An 18804-nucleotide genomic window follows, 5' to 3' on the forward strand; every position below is an offset into this window, starting at 1 on the left:
ACTCATGTTCAGTTAAGATACAGATGGTATGTGTTCAATACTGCACCACTTACAGATTCCACTCAATCCAAAAATCCATAAAATTTCTGCAATGTAGGTGACAACATGCTAAATTAATCATAAAATACCACAGCACTAAGATGAGGAACTTGCATTGAACAGAAGTTTAATATCAGAGATGCTAAGCAGCCTCGATCTACATAAATAGATTCTATAAAACAGTTTAGTATACTTCTGGCTTAAACTGTCAGCTTCACCTCAAAAGGAGAAGGACCTTCTTGTTTTATTTATTATTGGGAGACCGGAGACAGTACTAATAATCACTTACAGCCAACATTCTAAGGGACTGACAACTAAACACTTATTAACTGAATGTGATCAAATTCAAATCATACAGTACTTCTTGTGCCAGTTTACAAAACAAAAATAAAAGCATCACCACTCTAGAGCTGTCACCACTTAGTAATCGGAGATATTTGAAACTGCAGCTGCAATGTTTGTGTTTATTGCCTGTGCATATGACTCACTCTCAAAAAGGTTCTCCCAAGACTCTGGTGGATTTTTGAGAATGCAGAAACCATAACTGGGGCATACTGTGTGGGAAGTGTCATGACAATGAATGAATAAAAGAGGAAAAGAACTTGTGACAGAAAATTTTTAAGTTTTTATAAAAAGCAGGTTGCTCACAAAAGGCATATTTTTCTGCAGAATAACAGGAAAGGTTGGGGAAAGACATCCTGGCTCTGAGAAGCCTTCCTTGACTTCCTTGGTTGCATTCAGTGCATTTCTTACACTACAATATATTTAACTAGTTTCTCAGTCTGGCTCCCTGACCAGACTGCTGGCAACTTGAGACCAAAAGCGGTTAGAATCATCAGTACCTACTTCCCAAAATGTCCAACACACAGAGGGCTCTCAATAGGTATTTTCATAAAACTGGTTATTGAATAATCAATCTTACATTCACCTTCTATTTTACAAAGCACTTTCACAAACATTACTCTTTTGCTTCACATTAACAATCTTGTGAAGTGGGAAGGGCAATATTTAAACAAATGGCTTCTAGTTTTATATAGACTAAAACAACCCTGAAATCACAAAGATAATCACGTATTTGTTCATCTTTGAGATAACTTCTCCTTGGGACCTCAATATTCTTGTAAAACCTAGAGGTTTTGCTAGCATTTTCACAATGGGTAGCAATTACACAGCTCTGAGTCCTACAGAAGGGTTTTAACTATATAAAGCAGTGTTAGAGAAGGCTCTTCTAGAAATCAGACATTTAAGAAGCATCCTAAGCTATTTTTCCTGATCCTCTTTCTTTGTGACTCTGAGAAAGCAAGAAATTGCAAAAGGCAAAATGCTGGAGAGTGAATGATGTCATGGATGTCATGAAGGTGCATCAATATCTGATGATGATTTAGCACAACAATGCAACACATTATGCCAAGAAGTATAATGTCAAACCACCAGGATGTTTCACTGCATTAATTTCATGACTCTTTATTAGCAAATTGAAATGGAGAGTGGCTCTCCAATTGTCTAAAATGGAGAAGTCGTTGGTTTAGGTTTATGTCCTTAGCAAAGGCACTAAGAAAATGTACAAATCTCTATGGAAAAGGCTTTAAGAAAAGAAAAAAAGGGTCAAAAAATTAGCTACTATTAAACTAAACAGTTGTCATTTTAACAATTAAAAGCTTTTTGAAACAGACAAAACACCCATGGGTCAATGTAGATAAAGTAATATATTCATACTGGGCTTGTCAAAAGCAAACAGTTACAGGATATAAAATGACAACATACAACAGAAAGGAAACCAATCAGATTATACACATGAATACACTCAAAATTAGGGATCTGAAACAGAGCACCACTATTCACTGTAAAAGCTATAGACTGAATCTTAAATGTTCAATTCTAAATGATGCTATTTCCTCTCAAATTTTCCTTGTCCCTTTAAATCCATGACGTCATCATTCTTAAACACAAATTTAAGTTATAAAAGGTATTTGGTGTGCCCAAGCCAATGCTATCTCCTCAACAATTCCCCATAGCACAACTGCAACTGAAGCCTTCATTCCTCAAGGAAGAGACCACAAGGCTTCAAACCGGCTTTCCTACTTGAAAGAAACAAAGTCTCCAAATTAGCATTTGAACAACAACAACAAAAGTTGTTCTCAAAAAGGGTAAGTATAGTACAATGTCCCTGCCAGCAAGCGAGAACTGGTAATGTGTCTGAATCTTCACGCTGAGCAGTAGGAATCCCACCACGGAAAAGTCCAAAGACTTTGGCAATTGAGAAATGAAGCTTTTATTTTCCTAATAAAATTCGGGAGATTAACAGACAAAAGCAATTGGGTATTCCGAATCTCAACAATCCAAAGGTTTCAAAGGATCGAGAGGACTTCATTAGCCCCGAAGTTACTTTCCAGACACTATCAAGATCTTACGACTGTTTTTTTCTTCGTTTACAAATTGGTTCCCACCCTCCACGGTTCCCTTTGCACCAATTCTCACCAGAAGCCTTCCACGGTCACAACGTGGGCTGCTGTCTCAATCAAGGAGATCCGCAGTTCCTACCTCACTGGGGGAACACTCAAAAAACTAAGGGGTAGGAAAGGCTGCTTGTGTTTCATTTTTTAAGCCAATTCCAAAATCTTCCTTTTGCAGCTTCAGAGATGCTGGCCCCTCGCCGCAGCCCCAATTTTGGAGGGCACCGAACTCCGGCTCCTCTCAAAAGGCGTTAAAGATTTGGGCGTGGGGTGGAAGATAATTTGACACCCCAAAGCCATCCTTACACTGGTCACACACCCTTTCGTGGCTCCGGTGCGGGGACGAAAACCGCCGTGCTAGAGGGGAGAGGCCGGGTTCGCCCCCATCCCAAGGGCTGCCTGGAAAGGGGTTCTCCTCCGCCCTGCCTCACCCGGGGAGGCCGAGAATGACTACAGCAAGGCCCCCAGGCCAGCCGGCACCGACCCCCGCGCGGGGTGCAGGGCCTGCGCCGGACCCGTGGCATAAAGGGCATAAGCCGCCAGCTCCCCGCCGCGGCCCCGTGAGAGGAAGAGGCCTCACCTGGCCCAGCCAGCGCCACGCTCTCGGGTACGCTCCGCTGGCGAAGAAGGTGAGGGAGCCGGGGATAGGATCTGAGCAGAGGCGCTCCGCCCCAGGCCGCGCTTGCCGCACTCGGGATTCCTCACAGCTGGCGGGACACCCAGCCGCTCCGAGCCGCCATCTTCCTCCGCTCTAACGCCGCAGCCGCCTCCGCCGCCGTCACCGCCGCCGCCGCCGCTCTTGCTGCTCTGGCCGGGAGAAGACCACACGGAGCGCGCATGCGCCGGGGACCGGCACACAGGACACACGCGCGCGCACACACGTCAGTGCGGCGGGACCGCGGCAGGCGGCCTATGGGCGGCGCCATGTTGGGAAGGTACACGCCGCGGCCCGCCGCCCCCACCCTCCAACCCCCTGGTCCCCGGAGATTCTCCGAGGTTGGAACGCCGCCTGGGGGAGCCAAGCTGGAGTGAGGAAACCTCGCGCTTCCGCGCCCGCTTTCTTCGGGTGCCTACAAACGGCATTAGAACTGCACTCACCCTCCTCTGCACTGCTAGGGACAACTGAGCAGTTTTCCCAACGGCTTGAGTCTATGATAGATGTTAGACCAGGAATTAATTCATGTGTACCCCGAGGGCCCGATGAGCACAAGCGCTCTTGATGTCAACTGAAGGAGAGAAACTCAGTGCCTTGGTTATGCAACCGAAGCCTCCCATAATTGTGTACCAACCATTGTGTGACTTGTTACTAGCTCCATGTTTCAGATGAGGAAACTGAGGTGCGGGATATATCAGTTATTTTCCCAAAGCCACATATCTGGGGAGTTGGGGGGGAAGGTAGGATTTGAACTCAGGCGCTTCTGGTTCCCAAGCTCTTGTACTTTCCAGTATCACTATCACTGGTTCCAGCAAAATCCCCCTTCCAAGGGAGCAGCCTGGTGTGTAGGTGAGAACCTCCGTGAATTACCTGCACAGCATGTGGTCTAAGGAAATGCCAGAGATACAGAGCCCAAGGGCTTCAGTCTTCATCCCTTGCACCTAAAAATGAAGCAACCTTGAGCTGCCAGCCCACCACCCTGGGTAAAGTGGACCTTCTGGGACATCTCTTAGGACATAGGGCTGGGCCAGAACCCAGGTCTGCTCTCAAGTTGGGAAGGCAAGATGCTATTGAACAAACTTGGGTCAATCTCACACTAGAAAGCACTAGATCAGTGTTCCACAAACTTGAATAATGCAAAGACCCCTGGGTAAACACTCATGGAATCCCAGTATGAGAAACACTGATTTAAGAAACTCAAGTCTTTCAGTTAGGAAATATCACTGCAAAAGAGAAACTTGGCAATTATAAACATAAATAAATATTAAAATTGTATCATTAAAAATCCCAAGCTTAAAAATTGTCATAGAACTTGTGAACCCCACCACCCCGACCCCCAAGTACCCTGTAGACTCAATGTTAGAAACACTGGACCAGCTTTTGAGCACTTCCTTTTAAAAATGCAGGCTCCACCTTTTGGCTCTCTGAACAGTACCACGGAGGTCAGCAAGAACAAGCACCTTATGAATAGCAGCAAAAAGGGTACCAAGAAGAAAGTGGTTGATCTGTTTTCTAAGAAAGATTGGTATGTTGTGAAAGCACCAGCTATGTTCAATATAAGAAATATTGGAAAAACACTAGTCATAAGAACTCCAGGGGGACTTCCCTGGCGGTCCAGTGGTTAAGACTTTGCCTTCCAATGCAGGGGGTGGGGGTTTGATCCCTGGTTGGGGAGCTAAGATCCCACATGCCTCATGGCCAAAAAAACAAAACATAAAACAGAAGCAATATTGTAACAAATTGAATAAAGACTTTAAAAATAGTACGCATCAAAAAAATCTTAAAAAAAAAAAAAAAAACCTCTGGGAACCAAAATCCCATCTGATGGCCTCAGGGGTTGTTGTTTTTGAAGTGAGCCTTCCTGATCTGCAGAATGATGAAGTTGCATTAAAAAAATTCAAGCTGATTACTGAAGATGTTCAGGGGAAAAACTGCTTAATTTCCATGGCATGGATCATACCTGTGACAAAAGGAGCTCCATGGTCAAAAAAACAGCAGATCGTGACTGAAACTCATGTTGATGTCAAGACTACCAATGGTTATTTGCTTGTCTATTCTCTCTTGGCTTTACTAAAAAAATGCAACAATCAAATTCAGAAGACCACTTACGCTCAGCACCAACGGGTCTGACAAATCCAGAAGATGATGCAGACAAATGACGAGATAGAAATTGTCAATAAGTTGATTCCAGACAGCATTGGAAAAGACATGAGGCTCACCAGTCTAATTATCCACTCCATGATGTCTTTGTTAGAAAAGTAAAAATGCAGATATATATACATATGTATAATAGAATCACTTTGCTGTACACCTGAAACTAACACAACATTGTAAATCAACTATATTTCAATAAAAAAATTTTTAATAAAAATAAATAGACAATAAAGTAAAAATGCTGAAGAAGTTCAAGTTTGAATTGGGAAAACTCATGGAGTTCCATGATGAAGGTAGTAGTTCTGGAAAAGCTACTAGGGGTGAGGTAGGTACTAAAGTTGAATGAGCCAACTGATATGAGTCATGAGTCCAAGAATCTGTTTAAAATTCAGACGCTTAACAGTGACAAAAATAAAATCTTACTTGTATAAAAAAATGCAGGTTGCAGGGCTCACTTTAGACACTGACTTAGACTTCTTCTAAAGCTCCCCAGGGATTCTGATGTCCAGTTAGGTTTGGAACTGCTAGATTATGTTAGAACAGGTTCAAATACAGAAACCACTCCACCCTGAATCTCCTAGCTCAAGGATGGCAGGGATTTTTGTCTGTTTTGTTCAATGCTTTATCATAATTATAGAGACTGGCACCCTGTAGGGACTCGCTAAATATTGGTTAAATGGATGAAAGAATGAATGAACTGGGAATTTGAAAACTAAGAGGGCATTCAGTCAAATATTTAGTGAGCACCTAATATGTGCCAAGCCATGTGGTATGTACAGCAACGTACTTTTAAATAAAACAACGAAGTCCCTGCCCTCGTGGAGAGCCCAACAGTTTACTGGGAGAGACAGACAATAAACAAATAAATAAGCCAATATAAAATTATCAATTGTGATAAGCACAAAAGTATTATTATTAAAGCAAAGTCTTTAATAATAATCACAGTCGATGTATATTGTATACTCTCATTATGTACCAAATAACTGCTAAGTAAGTGCCATTGTTTAGCTTATTTTACAGATGATGAACCTGAAGCACCCAGGGATTAAGTGACTCAACTCATGGTCATGGGTAGGGTTTGAACGCAGGTGGTCTCACCTCAAAGCCTTTGCTATTGAACTCTACACAATGTTGCTTCTGACAAACAAGAGGACATAAGATTGAGGTCAGTTTATATACGGCCTGGAATATCAGGAAGAAAACTGGGTATTACCTCCTAGGTCATGGAGATTTGGGGGCAAAGAGGATATGTGATGAAATGGTGTTTTAGCACAATCTCTCTGCAGTGTGAAGACAGATTGGGACATGGCTGGAGGTACGGGGACAAGATATAAGGCTAGGATGAGAGGAGTGGCTATGGTCTCTCTCATAAGTATCATGCAGAGTTCATCCCCACAATCCATTACTGAAATTCATTTCTTATGCTCTTACTTATTTAGAATAAATAATATATGTACATAAAAAAAAGTCAAAAGGTACAAAAGGACATATAATAAATATTAAGTCCATCCTACCAGTCCCCCCAGCTACCTGGTAAACCTTGCCTCTCCACCAAAGTGACCACTGTTACAAGTCCCTTGTATCTTTCCAGAGATGCATATACAAATACACACATACACATATAAATAGATAAGCCTACAAACAGCAGCCGACTATAAACACTGCTCTGGATCTTGCTTTTTGTTTAAACTTAACTATAGTTCTTCGAGATCATTTAATGTCAGTTTATTTAGAACCATCTAAGTTAACAATTCATTCTATTCCTTTGCATAGCTGGACCATATAGTTTTAAAATGAATCCTCTAGGGATGGACATTTGTTTCCAGTCTTTTGTGATTATAAACAAAGCAGCAATGAATAGCCTCATAATTTTATTTGCATATGAGCCAATGTATCTACAGGGAAATTTCCTAGAAATGCAATTGCTGGCTCAACGGGCATGTACATTTTAAATACTGGTAGGTTTTGCCATTTATTTAACTGTCTACATAGCCCCACATTGGAAATCAGACGGAAAGTTTTCTCACTATGGGCTTTGCTCTTATATTCCTATCACATACCAGAGTGTTTCACGTGATAGATCAAAGGTACCTGCAGGTCTGAGTGCAAATCACTAAGCCCCAAACATGAAGGGTATAACAAACATATTTCACAAGAAAGAGAAGCTCATGCTTTAGGGTCTCTGCCAGTGCCTGTTTATGCCACTGCCTCAACTTTTGGGGCTCTCCCCCTGGAGGAAGAAACTTCCACCACTTCCTCAATTTTAGACCTTACTTGGCTCCATCCCCTCATTTTACAGATGAGGAAGGGACTTGCCCAGGAGGCCTATGTGATTAACTAGGGCTGGCCTCTTGATTATCCATTTAGTGGAAGAAAAGCTATTTCCTTTGCAAAGGAAACGAGCTCAAACGAGCTCCAAGATATCTATCTTTCTGGTCTCTTAGTAGATTGAGTCTTAAGAATGCCCAGCATGGGACTTCCCTGGTGGTGAAGTGGTTAAGAGTCCACCTGCCAATGCAGGGGACACAGGTTCAATCCCTGGTCTGGGAAGATCCCACATGCCGTGGAGCACCTAAGCCCGTGTGCCACGACTACTGAGCCCGCGTGCCACAGCTACTGAAGCCCACGTGCCTAGAACCTGTGCTCCACACCAAGAGAAGCCACCACAGTGAGAAGCCTGCACATGACAATGAAGAGTAGACCCCGCTTGCCATAGCTAGAAAAAGCCCAGGAGCAGCAACGAAGACCCAACGGAGCCAAAAATAAATAAATTAATTAATTTTTAAAAAGATAATTGGAGAATATCAGAAACAATTAAAAAAAAATGCCCAGCAAATTCCTTTGTTAAGTAAGGCTCATTGCCAAATGTAACACAATTGTAAGAAACTGTCTCCCTCTGCTGGTAACATACTGCAACTACAAAGCCTAAAACGACTTGATGACTTGCAATTAGGGAAAACTAGACGTAGGTGATGACTGATTGATGGTCTCATCCACCTTTCTGCTGCCAAGGCTCAGTTAGGATAATTTACTTAAAAGAATGAGTTCACAGGAGGATGTATTCAAAGTAAATATAGTTCCAGAGAGTGAACAAGACAAAATCATTTTTTTAAATTTATTTATTTATTTATTTTTGGCTGCATCGGGTCTTTGTTGCTGCGTGCGGGCTTTCTCTAGTTGCGGTGAGCGTGGTCAGTGCAACGGGCTTCTCATTGCAGTGGCTTCTCTTGTTGCAGAGCATGGGCTCTAGGCACGCAGGCTTCAGTAGTTGTAGCATGCAGCCTTAGTAGTTATGGTTCACGGGCTCTAGAGCACAGGCTCAAATTCTTAACCACTGCACCACCAGGGAAGCCCAAGACAAAATCTTTCATCTTTGAAGTTGGTCAGGCCGTTAACGGTATTAGTGATATTTTAGAATAGAGTATTTGAGCTGCTAGTGGAATAGCCATGTGAAGTGCCAATAAGAAGCCTAGCTATATGAATCGGAAACACCGGGTCAATTCAGGGCTGTAAATCAACTTTGGGAGTCACCAACAGTGGGTGGCTTACACCATGAGCATCTAGGTAAAAACAGTGGACTGAGGACAGACTCAGAGATGACTGATATTCCAGAGACAGGAAGTCATGAAACCAGAAAATTAGTAAGCATGTTACTTTAAATAAAGACTATTCAGAGTTAATACATGACTGCAATTTATAATAATCATTAGGAATACAAATGGCAACATTTCTCAACAGGAAATTGTCACTTTGGAAAGATTAATGGTGGACTTCCCTGGTGGTGCAGTGCTTAAGAATCCGCCTACCAAAGCAGGGGACACGGGTTCGAGCCCTGGTCCAGGAAGATCCCACATGCCGCGGAGCAACTAAGCCCGTGCACAGCAACTGAGCCTGCACTCTAGAGCACGTGCACCACAACTATTGAAGCCCACATGCCTAGAGCCCATGCTCCGCAACAAGAGAAGCCACTGCAATGAGAAGCCCGCGCACCAAAATGAAGAGTAGCCCCTGCTCGCCGCAACCAGAGAGAGCCTGCACGAAGCAAGGAAGACCCAACGCAGCCAAAAATAAATTTATTTTAAAAAAAGAAAGATTAATGGCATGCTAATAACACAAGAAAAAACCCATTCAAAAAACCCATTCTAAGTCAGATAACTTGATTATAGTAGCCAAATGCAACACTACTGAATGATATGGTTTTAATACTGAGAGGCCTACAGGAACATGTCAGTGAGAATAAAATCACAAGGTGTTTGCTTTTCCTCCTGCTTTTGTGTTTTGGGGAAAAAAGGATAACTAGAGAAGTGAGAATTATAAGTCTTCTTAAGGCAGGCAAGACACCTCTATAATGATAATAGCTAATTTTTAGAACTCTTACTATGGGTTAAGCATTTTCCTAAGATTTTTAGCATAGTAACTCATTTAATCCTTACAATCTACCTTTGAAGGAGCTATTATTATTATCTTTTTTTACACTTGGGGAAACTGAAACTGAGGCACAGAAATCCTAAGCAACTTCCATAAGATCACACAGCATATTAAAGTTGGAAGTGTGCAGGGCTTCCCTGGTGGCGCAGTGGTTGAGAGTCCGACTGCCAATGCAGGGGATGCGGGTTCGTGCCCCGGTCCAGGAAGATCCCACATGCTGCGGAGCAGCTGGGCCCGTGAGCCATGGCCGCTGAGCCTGCGCGTCTGGAGCCTGTGCTCCGCAATGGGAAAGGCCACAGCAGTGAGAGGCCCACGTACCGCAAAAAAAAAAAAAAAAGTTGGAAGTATCCAAAGTTGAACTTTAAAGTCCAGGGTCTCCAATTCTATACCGTAGAAAAAAAAAAAAGAACATTGTTTAGGAAGACACATAAAGTAACTTTCGAAGTTAATGTACGAATCTGTCATTAAAGACTCAGGAGAACTTCAGTTCTGGTCATCCAGCTCAGGTGCAATTTATCAACTAATGTTGATAAAACAACTAATGTTTTCACCTCAAGCTAGAGGATATAAACTAGTGTTAATAGATGCTTGGAATACTGCTTTATGAGCAGGAAATACTGTAATCATTTTCACTCTACCAGATAGAAATAATAAAATGTTTTATGCATCAGCGGATATTTTTCATCCTTTTGTTACCAAGCAAGGGCTCACTGTCTAACACACATAGAAGCAAATACTATGGCACCAGCTTTTAAGAAAAGAAAGCATTTTATTGTGAGTCAACCGACAGGAGGCAGGGCTCAAATCTGTCTCCCTGTCCAGTGTTCAGGGCAAAATGTAAGTTAGGAGAATTTCACAAGCTTATTGGCTAGTGTTCACAGTCAGAAGCTGATTGGAATCAAGCTATTTGGGCAGCTGGAAGCTGGATTTTTCTTATTGAAGAACTTCTTGCTTGGTAAAGGGCTCCAGTGGCAACATGTCTATTGTTTGAGTTCTGCAGACTGAAGATTCTTGGTTCTGGGGTCATCCTGGAGACATGGGTTCCTGTCTTGCACATGGGAGTGCTGTCTCTGTAAAATAACTCAAGGTTTGATTAGTCAACAACCTATTTAAGGAGACAAAACTAGGATAAGCAGGTCAATGTTTTATGTGCTGTTTTAGTGCCCCTCTTTTACTTTGGACATTCCTCAATCTTAAGGGAAATAGGGCAACGACCGCTCTAGCTGCTTCCTGCTGAGAAGGGGCATAGATTTTTATAAGAGGAATGAAATTGTTTTTGCACTTGATTGTAAATATTCACGAGTCCCACTCTGAACGCTTAAGTCTTGGGCAATCAACTTGTGAGTGGGGGAGGCCTTTTTAAATATATGAGATAGACAATAAGTAAAAAATTTGGTGAGTAAAAAGATTAACCCCATGATACACAGAACTATGATTCCTAATTTTAACAGTCCTCCAAAAACAGAACTTATTCTTTGGGAACCAGTGAAAACATGTTATTTTTAACATTCTTAGTGACTGAATTTGGATTTATATCAGCCTGGTCCAGACTTCTGGGTGGAGCTGTCTACTTTCGAGATGTCCTCGTCTTCTCTTCCTGACCAGGTGGAGACTTAGCTGTCCTGTTTCTATTTGAAAAGTAACTTAAGTTCAGTTAAGGGTTTACAAGTGTAATTAGGGGCCGAGAAATCAGTAGTGGGTTTCCAGGCCCCTCTGGTGTTAGTAAGGTTGGGTCCTCCTACTTCCTCCTGTCCATGGAGAGCGTGCCCTGTTTGGGAACTGTAAAGGGGACAAGGGGGGTGCTGGTTAGAAATGGGTACTATTTTTACTCTGGAGGGGTGTATCCAAGGTTTAACTCCTTTCAGCTCTACTGAAGAATGTGTAACCAGAAGGACTTCATAGGCTCCAATCCACTTGGGTTGCAGTTGATCCTCAGGGCAGTCATTTTTCCAAGTTTGAGGAGGACCCAATTCCCTGGGCTTATGCAGTGCACAGGAATGTCTGCAGGAAATGTTAATTGGCTAGAGGCATATTTATATACAGAAAATAAGATAGCACCAAGGGACTGTACACATTTTATAGTATCTAATTCTTTTACAATGAGATCACTTTCAAGACAGCAATAATACTTAGTCTTAAGGAAGGGTCTCCCGTTAACATTTCATAAGGGCTCAAGTGGCACTTGCTTCTAGGGGCTACTCTTACCCTCAGCAGGACAACTGTTAAGACATTATCTCAAGTGAAGTTGGTTTCTTAACATACTTCGGTGATTGTCTCTTTTAAGGTATGATTCATCATTTCAGTAATAAGGGCTCCATGAAGCATGTAACTTCTATTGTAGTCTGAGGGCCCCAGATACCCCTTGCGTTACCTTGGCTATGAAAGCTCCTCCACTGTCACTTTGAATGGAAAGAGGCAACCCAAAATGAGGGCTAATTTCTTTTAGTAAGGCCTTTTTACCTAGGAAGATTTCTCTCTCCAGCACAGAAAAGCTTTGACCCGTCCTGTGAAGGTGTCCACAAATACCAGCAAATATCTATAATGTCCCATGGCTCTTGGCATAACAGTAAAGTCTATTTGCCAGGCATCTCTTGGTTCTGTCCCTCGGGTTTGCACCCCTTTGAATATTGGAGGTGGCCCAGCTTTAGGATTGTTTCTGGTGCAAATCAGGCAATTTTGTATTACCTTTTGGATGGTCCTTTGCATTTATGGACTAACAATAAACTTTTGTAGCCAATGATAGGTTGCATCCTTCCCGTAATGGGTTCCTTGATGTAGATGAGTAATAATTCTTTCCATTAAATGTTGGGGCATAAGCACTAATCCCTGTTCATTATATATCCAGCCTTCTTTGTTTGTTTGGTACTGATCACCATCTATGTCTCAAGAGTCAGTGTGAAATCCCCATTCATCATCTCTCTCTAGATCCATTTCTGAATACTGAGGCTTAAACAGGGACAGGTCCACACTTTGAATGAGTGCTAGGGTGTTTGGCTCTGGTCGCCTGTTTTGCTACGTGTTCAGTCAAATTATTTCCTTTAGCTATACAGCTATCAGTCTTTTGGTGCGGGCAATGTACTATGGCTACTTCTTCCGGCATTAAAAACAGAGTTTAATAAGGCCAGTATCTCCTCTGCATGTTTAATTTTTTTCTTTCCTGATGTTAGTTGACCTCTCTTTTTCCACATGGCCCCATGTGCATGCATGACAGAGAAGGCATACTTAGAAGCAGTATAAATGGTTACCTTTTTCTTAGCTCCAAGATGCAGGGCTCTCCTGAGGGCTACGAGCTCTGCCTTCTGGACAGACGTACCTGGAGGGAGAGCTTCTGCTTCTACGACCTCCTGATGAGTTGCCACTGCATATCCAGCTTTTCGGAGTCCACGATCCATGAGGCTGTTCCCGACTGCAAACATTTCCATATCTGGATTCTCTAAAGGCTGATCAGTCAGGTCAGGTCTGCTAGAATACTCTTCTTCAATTTTTCGTATACAATCGTGAACAGGTTCTTCTGTTTTCATGTACAATCGTAAACAGGTTCTTCCGGGGAGCAGAGTGGCTGGGTTTAAAGCAGATACTTCTTTTAATGTTACCTTTGGGTTGTCAAATAGTATGGCCTGGTATTTGCCCAGTCTCCCCAAAGTAAGCCAATATCGGCCCTTTGGTTCAAGTAAAAGTTGCACACGATGTGGGGTGTGCACAGTGGTAGGACAACCCAGGGTAAATTTTTCAGCTTCTTGTAAAAGGTCACAGGTTGCAGCCACAGCCCGGAGGCAAACTGGCCATCCTTGAGTTACAACATCCAATTGTTTGGAAAAGTAAGCTACTGGCCTTTTGGCAGTATTTAAATTTTGAGTTAGCACTCCAAGACTCATGCTCTGTCTTTCATGCACAAAAAGATCAAATAACTTTCTAATGTCTGGGGGACCAAGTGCTGGGGTTGTTGAAATTTTCTCCTTGATGGTGCGGAATGACTCATGGCATTTCGCAGTCCAGCTTAATGGCTCATTGGCATTTCTTTTGAGAGACTCATATAGAGGTTTGACTATAAGTCCGAAGTTAGGAATCCAAATACAACAAAACCCAGCCATTCCTAAGAATCTTCTCAATTGCTTTCTGGTGGTGGGTGCTTCCCTTCGATCTCTCAAGTTTCTTTCTCCTTTTGATAACTCAATTCCTAGATATTTTACAGCTGGTTGAGAAATTTGTGCCTTTCCCTTGGAGATTTTATATCCCCGGTCTGCCAAAAAGTTTAAAGTGAAGATTGTATTTCGGTCTGAAGCTTCCTTAGTTATACTAGCGCTTAGTAAGTATATCATCCGCATACTGGAGTAAGATTCCTTCATTTAACTGAAGATCCTTTAAGTCCTTGGCTAAGGCCTCCACAAAGATGGTGGGGGCATTTTTAAATCCTTGTGGAAGTACAGTCCAGGATTACTGCTGTTTTATATTAGTCTCTGGATCATTCCACTCAAAGGCAAACAGTTCCTGGGACTCAGGACTTAGGGGTATGCAATAAAAGGCATCTTTTAAGTTCCGAACTGTAAACCAGCAAAAGTCTCCAGATAAAGTTGTAAGCAAAGTATAAGGATTTGGCATCACCGAATGTACATCCTCTACAATTTGGCGGATAGCTCTCAAATCCTGTACAAAACGATAATCTCCAGTCCCAGGTTTTTGTACTGGTAGGATGGGAGTGTTATACGGGGATTGACAAGGTCGGATTAATTGGCATTTAAGAAAAGTGTTTATCAGAGGCTTTATACCTTCCTTTGGGTGCCTCTTTAAAGGGTACTGCTTTAACTTTGGAGCCTGGGCACCTGGGTGGAGTTTTACTACTATTGGGTCAGCCGTCTTGGCTCTTCCTGGTGTCCCGTCAGCCCAAACTTCTGCTCTTACCTTTTGAAGAATTTCTTCAGGGACATCTGGTTGAGGCTTGTCTCCCAATTGTAATGGCGCAGCTTGGAGGGCGCAGTCTTGACCTGGGAGTACTTTGGTGTCTACTTTTTCTGCTGAGAAACCCACTTGGTCGTTTAAATTTGTTAGTACCTCTTGCCCTGATGAGGGACTATGACATCCAGGCACATACACAAAGCTGTACTTTACATGTGTTTTCTCTACATGACATTCAAGCCATTGTAGAGAAGGTTTCTGAGAGACTTCCCCAGATACACCAGTAATGGATGTTATCTTGGGGGAGAGGGGGCCCTGTCTGTTTTTGGACACTCCCTTTTCCAGTGCCCTTCCTGTTAACAAAAGGCACACTGTTGTGGCCCAACAGATGGATGGCCTTTCCGGCTGGGTTTTGGAGGTCCCCAGGGTCTTACCCGTGGTCGTCTGTTCTCTCCTGCAGACGTCCTGCTGGGTTTTGACTGGTTACAGCTGAGCAGAGCAACCTGCCTCACGATGCAGTGCTCGATGCATTGCTCCTGCTTTTCCCAAATTTCGTATCGGCCTTTGAACACTTCAAAAGCAATCTGGACCAACTGAGACGTTGGTGTCCATGATTGCCCTTCCAGTCGTTCTAGGTTTTTTCTTATATCTGGGGCACTCTGACCGATAAAGTTTAAATTGACCAGTCCCATGTCATCTGGGTGTTCCGGATCAATATCAGTATATTTTCGGAAAGCCTCATAAAGCCTTTCAAGGAAGGTGAATGGGCCCTCCTCAGGCCCTGGCTGTACATTCCGGACCCTCTTGAAGCTGTTTGCCCCTTTCTGCAGTCCAGTTATTAAACAATCTTTATAATGATTCAGCCTTGCTTGATCCCCTGGGTCACTGGGATCCCATCCTGGTTCAGTTCCAGGGATGGCCTGCTTTGCTGGAGTTCTGATTGGATTATTTGGTTTTAATTCATGAAGCCTTTGGCTTCCTGGAAGGCCTTCTCTAATATCATGCTGCGTTCCTCTGGACTGAGTAGGATACACATGAGGGTCTGTATGTCAGCCCAGTTAGGATGAAAAACAGCAAAAATATATGTAAAGAGATTCTCCATATTCCTAGGATCATCTTGATAAGATGGCATTTTAGCTTTATAATTAAGGAAATCTATGACTGATAACGATGATGCATGATTCCAAGTGCTCTGGATTGGCCTTGGTCATCCAAGCCTGCTGGGACCTGCCTTAATGGAAATTGTCCCGCCTACAGTCGAGTGTTCCCTGGGCCAAACTGAATACCCTGGAGGGTACAGGGAGGGTAGACCATTCCTTGTTGACCATCTGCTAAGGGCGAGCACAGAGCCGGACCAGCAGCCCTAGGAGGACTGGTAAAAGTCTTGGCACTGCCTGCAGGAAGATCCCCTTCAGGATTCGCGGGAACCACAAGAGGTGCTGAGGGAGGGGCTACCGTAGGAAGTGCCCACAGTCCGGCTACTGCAAAAGGTGCAGACAGAGGGACTAGATCGTCATTAGACTTTGACTCGGGTAAAACAGGCTTTTTGTGAGGTTCTTCCCTCTGACCCATCATTTTATCAATAAATGCCTTATGCATATTTCTCCTCTTATATAAAGACATAAATGAGTCTACATACGGGATTTCGTCCCATTTTTTCTCTCTCTTACAAAACGAGTCTAACTGTATAATAGTATTACAGTTCAAAGACCCATTTGGGGGCCATTTTTCCCCTGACTCCAGTAGATATTTGGGCCAGGCAGTGTTACAAAAGAAAATCATTTTCTTTTTTTTATACCTCTTTCATCATTAGAGGTAAACATTGGCCAACCTCAAAGAACACTTTTCAAGGGAGTGCCGTCTGGTACGCTGTTATCATTCCCCATCTTGGAAGTATTTTTTTCTCAGGATGACCACAGCAAAATGACATAAAACAGATTCAATAAAGTTTTTCTGTGGTCATCCAATAGTTAACCCTATTAGCCAATTCCTAACAAGCAAAACAGTCAGACATAGACCAAGAAATCCAAAGGCCTGGGATTCTAACCGGATCTTTTGGGTACCTCGGTGGTTATAACTTTTTTTTTGGCCGCGCTGTGCGGCTTGTGGGATCTTAGTTCCCAGACAACGGATTGAACCTTTCATACTGTCTCCCTTAGAGTGGGACTCTAACCCACAATCCTGATTAGACATTTATTGTCTAATAATTGTTATTAGACAATTTAGGCACAAGCGCGTTTTAATGAGGTTACTCACCCAAAAGATCCAGGAGCTGTTTCTTTCCCCAAAAGTGAAAGTAGCGCGGAGGAGCTTGGAGCGCAGCTGCTGCGGGAAGCAGGAACCCGACAGCCGAGCCTCTAGACAAATCGGGTCTAGGTGGCCACTCAGGGTCGGTGACGAGGGCCTACACCCAGCCGGGGGCTACAGTGCCTCAGCCAGGCGATCACAGGAGCTTAGTTCGTTTGCGATCGCCAGAAATTCTCACCGAGCAAGGGCTCACTGCCTGGCGCGCACAGAAGCCAATACTATGGCACCAGCTTTTGAGAAAGGAAAAAGCTTTATTGCGAGGTGGACCGGCAAGGAGACAGGAGGCAGGGCTCAAATCTGTCTCCCCCAGCCAGGGTTTGGGGCAAAATTTAAGAGGTTAGGGACATTTCAAACTTGGCACAAGCTGATTGGCTAGTTTTCAAAGCAGTCCATATATGGTAAACAAGGTACTATGGCAGATGGAAGCCGGATTTTCCTTACTGAAGGACTTCTTGCTTCAGCTGGTTAAGGGGTCCGATGGCAACATTTCTATTGTTTGAGTTCCCCAGACTGAAGATTCTTGGTTCCGGGGTCATCCTGGAAACGTGGGTTCCGGCCTTGCACATGCGCAGTAATGTCTCTATAAAAAACCCTCAAGATTTGATTAGTCAATAACCTATTTAAGGAGTCAAAACCAGTTTAAGCTGGTCAATGTTTTATCTCCTGTTTCACTTTGTTGAGGTATAAAAATGTTTTCAGAATTTTGAAAAAGCATAATATGCAGTTTATGGAAACTACGACTTAAAAAAAAGTAATTGTTTGCCCTTAGAAAAGATGGTTCCAGGGACTCCCACTGAGAGAGAGAGAAAGGGCGGGGGAGGGGGACGGGGAGGGGGCGGGGGAGAGGGAGAGAGAAAAATCACGTTGCCCTTAAGAAAAATGGCAACTTTCTGATTTCTCTGCCCTCTCCCAAGATGGCTTCCTGGATGATCTTGGGCCTTGGACTGAAGCCTCTTCCGGGCTTGGAACGGGGCGGGGTTCATTGAGCAAAACCTTGCGCGCTGGCGCCCGCGACCGAGACGCGACTCAGGGCGCAGGCGCGGATAGGGGGTGGGGGAGGAGGGAAAGCGGCGAGTAAGATGGAAGATGAGGAGGTCGCTGAGAGCTGGGAGGAGGCGGCAGACAGCGGGGTAAGGAGGAGCCGCCGCCCCGGGGCTGGACCGGGCGGGACCTGGCGTGAGGGAACCCTCCGGGGAGCGGGTCTGGGGATGGTTCTCCCCGAGGAAGGGCCCCGCACGCCGGACCGGGGGCGAAGGAGAGGCCCCCGGCCCCAGAGCGCCGTGAAGGCCTCTTAAAGGGGCCGCGTTCCATTTCTCCCTCCACCTTTGCCCGGTGCGCCTCCTTCCACCCACCACCCCCTTAGCGACGTGCACGTCACCCGGGGCGCCACACCCGCCCCCCAGGGCCTGTTTTTCAGGCGCCTGCTAACCCGCCGCAAGTTCCTTTGATCCTTCCTTTCCCAGTCGGCTCTCCCCCCGCCCAAAGCACCATTTTAAAGTTCATGTGCTTTGAAGAGGAGCTACACACCATGTGGGGAGGGGGTGCGCGGACCTGGGGCGGCAAGCCCGGCTCCGCAGAAGAGCAGGAGGAGGAAATTGAGTCATTTCTGGACCCCTCAACTCTGCTAAAATCCCCCACTGCTTTGCGCCATACGCCACGGTGGGCGAGTCTGGGGTTTTTTTCCTCTTTCAATTTTACTCTGAGAGCCCGCGGCAGGCTCGTCTCCCGGGGACCTCGCCGTAACAACCGAAAGCCCAGCGGGCAGCCTCTCTCCCCGAGGCCCACCCAACGATCTGAGCACCGGGGAAGGGTCTCGAAGTGTGATCGCCGGGGTCGAGGGGGGAGGGGTGCGGTATGTGAAGTAGGCGCATTCCT

The 18804-nt window shown here is 44.4% G+C and overlaps 2 protein-coding genes across 5 annotated transcripts in view; one reads left to right on the top strand and one right to left on the bottom strand.

The window, feature by feature from the left end:
• Positions 1-3323, bottom strand: part of FBXO42 (F-box protein 42) — a 98153-nt gene extending 94830 nt beyond the window's left edge. Inside the window, exon 1 of the mRNA XM_079901184.1 lies at positions 3073-3323. The gene's annotated coding sequence lies outside the window, so the exon portion shown is untranslated. The remainder of the gene's footprint in view (positions 1-3072) is intronic.
• Positions 3324-17943: 14620 nt separating this feature from the next.
• SZRD1 (SUZ RNA binding domain containing 1) overlaps positions 17944-18804 on the top strand; it is a 33645-nt gene continuing 32784 nt past the window's right edge. The window contains exon 1 of one of the 4 annotated variants that reach the window (XM_079912663.1): positions 17944-18059. In XM_079912663.1, coding sequence (XP_079768789.1) covers positions 18016-18059 — 44 coding nt within the window. In that variant the 5' untranslated portion in view covers positions 17944-18015. The remainder of the gene's footprint in view (positions 18060-18804) is intronic. The other 3 variants (XM_079912662.1, XM_079912661.1, XM_079912660.1) reach the window with 3 other exon arrangements.

This window comes from Stenella coeruleoalba (assembly GCF_951394435.1).
Source record: "Stenella coeruleoalba genome assembly, chromosome: 1".
In the NCBI taxonomy this organism is placed as follows: Eukaryota; Metazoa; Chordata; class Mammalia; order Artiodactyla; family Delphinidae; genus Stenella; species Stenella coeruleoalba.